Source organism: Anopheles stephensi, chromosome 2, assembly GCF_013141755.1.
Source record: "Anopheles stephensi strain Indian chromosome 2, UCI_ANSTEP_V1.0, whole genome shotgun sequence".
In the NCBI taxonomy this organism is placed as follows: Eukaryota; Metazoa; Arthropoda; class Insecta; order Diptera; family Culicidae; genus Anopheles; species Anopheles stephensi.
In genome coordinates, this window is record NC_050202.1 from 42,494,448 (window position 1) to 42,500,472 (window position 6,025).

The 6,025-nt window shown below is 42.8% G+C and overlaps 1 protein-coding gene across 1 annotated transcript; it reads right to left on the reverse strand.

The window, feature by feature from the left end:
* Nucleotides 1-2,251: 2,251 nt before the first annotated feature.
* On the reverse strand, nt 2,252-5,761 carry LOC118508255 (WD repeat-containing protein 6). Its single transcript, XM_036047874.1, has 3 exons — nt 5,647-5,761; nt 4,811-5,569; nt 2,252-4,740 (listed from the first exon to the last, which is right to left on the reverse strand). Exons 1-3 carry the CDS (start codon nt 5,705-5,707, stop codon nt 2,462-2,464), a joined length of 3,099 nt encoding a protein of 1,032 aa, XP_035903767.1. The 5' UTR covers nt 5,708-5,761; the 3' UTR covers nt 2,252-2,461.
* Between the last annotated feature and the right edge of the window lie 264 nt (nt 5,762-6,025).

Genomic DNA, 6,025 nt, shown 5'->3' on the forward strand with positions numbered 1-6,025 from the left:
ACAGAGAACGAGATATGTATCGGGGAAAGCTCCAGCCCTTGCTAATGTGATCCCAACACTCACCGGAACTCACGGCGCACACACTGTTTGGCGTAGTGTATATTGGGACTCCGTAACGTAACGCTTCTTCTCTGGTGTATGTTTTCGGGACGGTGCTTAGCAAGTGAGTGAATTTGAGCTTTTTGCCTTAAACTAGCATGGTAACACATACGAAGATCGTGACATACGACCTAATACTGATCTTTAATAGAATTTTTCGACGTGAAGGCAAAAAATATAATATTTACCTTCAAACCCTAAAATTAAAAGTAACGTATGCCCCGTTTTCAATACCAGTGGATCTCAAGATCGAAGCTTGGATCGAGCTAATAATTCATATTTTCAACGAATCGACTTAGATTTTTTTTTGTTAAATTTAGTTTGATCTATTATTGTATAAACCGACAAATCGTTTTTTCATATCATTTTGTTATTCCCACTCTATTCACCGAATTTTAAATTCAAACAAATTAATTTTTGGTTTTGCCCCATTCTCTCTTTCTATTTTTAAACATTAACACAGTTAAACTTTGTTATAAAAAATAGGTTTTTTAAGTTAAATTTGTTGTCTTTATCTACGGTTTTTATTCTTACCCGATGGTCCGATCATTTTAGAAACGAAAAATAAAATTAATATAGATAAAGTTAAGATGTTGTGGGTGCCTTTGTTGATTTTGGTTTTATTATACCTTGTGGCAATATCTAAAGCAGTAGTTTGAAAATCGGATGCAAAAGTGGTCTTATTCTATTGTCTGTCACTGTAGACTAGAGTAACAAGCCACCCAGTGGCGGGGAGAAGAGTGGGCGGGGGCCCGTTGTTGTCCAGGGAGGAGCCTTGTCTTCCAAGGACCCTTGCCGCCCAAAAGGCCTAATTTTGCATTATCCTTTCCCTTCGTGTAAGGGATTTCTTCTTTCACTATGATTTATCTTTCAAAAGACTTTTTCGGCAAAGTAGCAATACTTCTTTTGTTCCAAGGAGATATTGTAGTAAGAGAGTACGTAGTCGAATAGGCTTCATTGTCCAGGTTTCCATCTAACAAATTTCCTTATCATATGAGAGGTCTTGATATTCAAGGGACCTGGTCTACCAGAAACCTAGAAGTCCTTGAATCACGTCTACTTAATAATCTCGTAGACAGCGCCTAAGGAATTTCTCTACAACAAAATACTCTTGTCGCCGTGCTCAGAATTCCCACCAAAGTCTTTTTCATGTTTGGAGCCATTATTCCAGCTAGCAATAAAGCAAATCACCGACGCTCCTGATCTCAACGAGCCTTTTCTAGTTTGTATTCGACAATTTAATTCCTTCTTTATTTGTTTTGATTTCTATCTCTTTTTCTTCCAATACCTTTCTCATTTCCATGAGTATTGTTGTACGCTCATACTCTCTAAGCTCTCTGATTTTAAAATTTATTGTAATGCAAGATCTTTGGACCGACTACGTCCAACTACGTGGCGAGAACTAAGAGGTGTTGGAGAAGCAGAAGCAATTAAAGATAATAGTTAGTAAGTTAATTATTTAATTTAGCTTTAAAGTCATAGTGTTTAAGATTTTACTTTGAGTTTAGCCCATAGGCCGTCCACCCAATGAAAATTGAAATGAAAGTCTTAGCCTGATCTGGGAAAAAGTCTGCAGTCTGGGAAAAAGAATAGACAACATGATTGTTACGGCGGCAGAGATAAAGAGCGTTTATAGATGACGTGAGTAATTGTCTTTGATCCAACACGGACCCGTAGCATTGGACGACTCAGGCAAACTCTAAGCCGCACACAACTGCCATAGAGTATCCGTAGGCAAATTGGGTCCCTGAAATCACCACCCAATTTCCGGTGGTGAGGCGACCGGGCGGTCCGGTGGCCGAGGCGACAGCGGCGCCGGTCTTCACACGGCAGGGCCGGGGTTCAAATCCCATCCAGACCGCCTCCCCGTACTTAAGGCTGACTACTTTTCTACGGGTAAAATTAAGTCACAGAAAGCCAGAAATGGCAGGCCGAGACCTCTCGAGGTTGTAGTGCCAAGGAAGAAGAAGAAATCACCACCTGATTGTTGAATTCACCAGCGTAGTGGCTACACTCTAGAAGGAAGAAGGGGATAGTATTGGTTGCAGCATATTTGCACTATCTTGATGTGATTAAAACACATGCATCAGGACTTTTCTTTGCATTCGTGAATGAATCGTGATGAATAATATACCAAACCAGCAGAAAAGTGTAATGGAATGCTTAAATGAACTGTGTCAATCAATTTTATTTAATCATAGATGAAATTTATACCGAAATCTAACTACCAGCTACTGAAGTAATGTTAGTAGGCAAATGCATCTATACCGGGGTTTAAAGCCCTCTCGTACAACCATTTAATTCACTGCAAAACTGCTACATTTTCCATCGGTATTAAGCTACAGATTAGCAGCTGTAACCATCAAAGGCTTTGCAGTGGCATAATTTCTACTCCACAACCATATAGAATCAGCTCACTCTCGTCCGGCAGCAGCGATACACCCTTCAAGTCCGCAATACACGTATTAGTGGTACGTTCGACTACGAGCTTCTCGTAGTCGGCGAAATTGGTCACATAAACTCGTTGATCGATACCAACGCTAATCATTCGACTATCATCAAGCAACTTCAAACCAGTTACTTGGGCAGTATGCAGATATTTTTCACACAATTGTCTCAACACCCGAATGTGTGGCTTTCCCTCAAGGAAGGTACATTCCAGCAAAGATACCGCTATCGATTGATCATCACCTCCAGTGGCAAACAAAAATGTCGCCTGATCGACCCGCTTCACATCGACGGCATTAACTCCACTGCTATGGTGACGGTGGCGATAGAACGGTTCATTAATGTGGACTGCATCCCAAAAGCATAACAGTCCATCGGTGGCCAACGAAACAAATATTGACTGTTCGTCCATCTCCACGGTGGTCATTTTCAAAATACATCGCCCGTAAAATATTTCCTTCGTCAACGCTAACGAAACCTGTCCAGCGTCAGTAAAGGCAAGTTGGTAGATTCTAATAAATCCATCCGAACAACCGAATACGATCCGATCGTTTGAAAGAAAGGCGGCACACATGAACTTTGTTTCCGGATCGAAGGTAGACTTTCGATTCGTTTTCCAGCGCGTCCGCTCGGAATCTGTGGCCAGCAGCATATACTCGCACTCTTGTTTGATGCGGAAGCTTTTCAGATCAACGCTCGTCACGCATATCTGTGCTCTTCCGCCGGCAGAGATGACCAGCAGAGAGTCAGTTTCTGGTCGGGGTTTCATGATGATTGTTTTTATACTCGAAATGTGATTAAACAGATGTTTACGAGGTTCTTCTACTATCTCACCCTGGTTCAGTACATTTATCCGAAGAATGTTGTCTTCACCTCCGGAAAACATTAAGTAAGAATCGGCACGCCCTACTACCTGCAACACATTGCACGATCGAGTGTGCCAGTTAAACCGTGGTAGTCTCAGTTCACTACCAACATTATTTCGCATCGTAAACTGAACATTTTTCAGTCGTTTGTGTTGAATGAAAACGTAGGAGAAAGTTTCCGAAGCTTGGTCGTAGTAAAAATCCCAACAACGGTGTCCTCCGCCACAGTCAAATTGAACGTGTATCTCATTGGTGTGATCGGCCATAAGGAAATGTGAATCATTGAATCCGAGATAGAGCGTGCCAGCGGCACGAACCATCTTACGATCGATCCAACTGATGATCGATTTGGTAAAAGTAAGCAGCTCTATCTTTCTTGCGACTGTATTCACAAACAGTTCACAAATTCGTCCATCGTGGCCCGTTGTTTTTATGTTAAATCCATCCTTTAAAGCTTGCAGAGAATTTTCTTCGATTGTGAAAGAGGTGATGCCTAGCTTTCCATGGACATTTGTCAGTTTAAAAACATGATCAGTGTAAGCTTTGTCAAAGAGATACAAATGTCCCGATCGGTCGGCCATTAATGATAAATCCTCATTAAGCACCACAAAGGATGTTAACCAGCGTTCAGCTGAGAGAGGTATTCTGTGACTAGATACGATTGTTTCAAGTGTCTCGTCTAGCACGATGCAGCGTCCACTAACATCGCATATGGCAACATTCTTCGATCGAGGGCAATAGTTTAAGGACCTGATCGTACCCTCCTTTACATCTGAAACCTCATGCTCACACACGAATGGTTGCTGCAGAAAAGACACGGTTGCGCTCCTTACGAGACGTGCACAGTTCTTTTCACCGACGTCGTAAATTTTGATACTGCAGCCACCACCGGCTAGGTAGAGGTAAGTTGCTCCCGTTTCTATTAGGCTACATTTGAAATCCTCCTGCTTGTCGATACAGTGTCCTATTGTGCCATCGTTCTCCAGCAGCCTAATCCGACTTTGGTTCGTTACCGCAACCATACATCCGTTGGGTAAGAATTTAATTTTGGCCAAATGTTCACCAACTGGCAGTACTGGGCTTATGTCCATCATATCAGTTTGATCTCTGCAGAGATGATCACTATCGTCGATCAAGTGTCGTATGCAGTACTTGTGCAAATTTCCATTGCTTGCCGTTATGAAAATGGTGGCCCTTTGCGGATCATAGTCCATGTGCCACAGCGTTGGTCCTTCGTCGATTCGTTTTTTCAGCACCAAGTTTCCATCCGTCGTCCACAGGCAGAGGTGAGAGTCTTCGCCGATCGATGCAACTAATGTTCGGTGTGCTAAAAAGTTGAGAAATACACACAATTATAGCTACAAAAGCACGTTATGATAAAAGCACCCACTGCCTACCTCCATTTATAATCCGACACTGAAATACCCTGGCGGTGTGGGCAAAGCAATACCGTTCCTCGCGAAGCGAAACCGCCTTGGTACAATCTTCCCTGCTAACGGATAATTTTACATTCCAAAACTTTATCGAACGATCATCGGAAGTGGTGGTCAGCAGACCGGAATCAAAATCACATGCTATTGAAAATATCACTCCATTATGTGCTGACACACTTTTCAGCACCTTCCCACGGCCACCTGGGCCAGCTGCAGACCAGATCAGTAGCAGACCGAGAGCAGTTCCGGAAAGGATCACTACGTTCTCCCATTGCCGACCAGTGATGGTGGAACAGTACAGCGTAGATCCATCCTCACAGGGGCTTTTATCGACCAAATCCCATTGCCGGGAGTGATTGTTATTATCGCGCTTTAATAATGCTGCCACACCGTGGCACGTTACAATGCACAGCTGTGTAGGAGATAGCAGAGATATGCTGCTAATCCAATCGTGCAGTCGTCGTCGAATGTGAGGCACCGGTTGTTCATTCCGTTCTTCAGGCATAACAATCATTGCACTGTCGCCGAACGTGTGCGTTTGGCAATCTAAAACAGCACAGTACGCTTCACGACCGGCGTGTATAATTACGAGATATTTTCCCGACTCGATAATGCATGCTTCAATGCCATGGATCTTATCTACAAGCCGTGGCAACTGGGCAAACGTACGATTGGTCCTTCCATTCGGTGTGAGGTACACCAGCAGCAACTGGTTTCCAATGGCTGCGAGAAGTCGAAAAAGAAACCCAATATTTTAGAGCAACGCTTATTTTACACGCGTTTACGAACTGTTAACGAACCTATTAACAATTTTTCACTACAAAGCACTCGAATGCAAGCTGCATCAGTGAGAACACGCATCGTGGAACGTGCCGGCAGCGTTTTTCTTTCGGTACGAAGTTTGTTTATTATTGCTTGATAGCGGCTCGTGACAGGCAACCGCAATCCGGACAACAGTTCGACATTTGACGTTTGGGATGCGACGAAAAATGGGATTTTTTTTCGCAGAATCTTTTTTAATGTATCTTCAGTACGGCGTTATACTGCTTCTCTGGTACATTTGTACATTTTTGTATGCATATTGTACAGTTCAAAAATTTATTCAGCTCGAAAACAACAGAAGGCCATATTCGTTCATTGGGGAACAAATAACAAATCCAACAGTTGTCAAATCACCGA

Excerpts from the sequence above, each read along its gene's own strand:
- LOC118508255 (XM_036047874.1), bottom strand. The coding sequence starts at position 5,707 with ATGCGTGTTCTCACTGATGCAGCTTGCATTCGAGTGCTTTGTAGTGAA. Across the intron at positions 5,570-5,646 it reads TAGTGAAAAATTGTTAATAG|CCATTGGAAACCAGTTGCTG; the intron begins GTTCGTTAACAG and ends GACTTCTCGCAG. Across the intron at positions 4,741-4,810 it reads GTGTCGGATTATAAATGGAG|CACACCGAACATTAGTTGCA; the intron begins GTAGGCAGTGGG and ends TCAACTTTTTAG.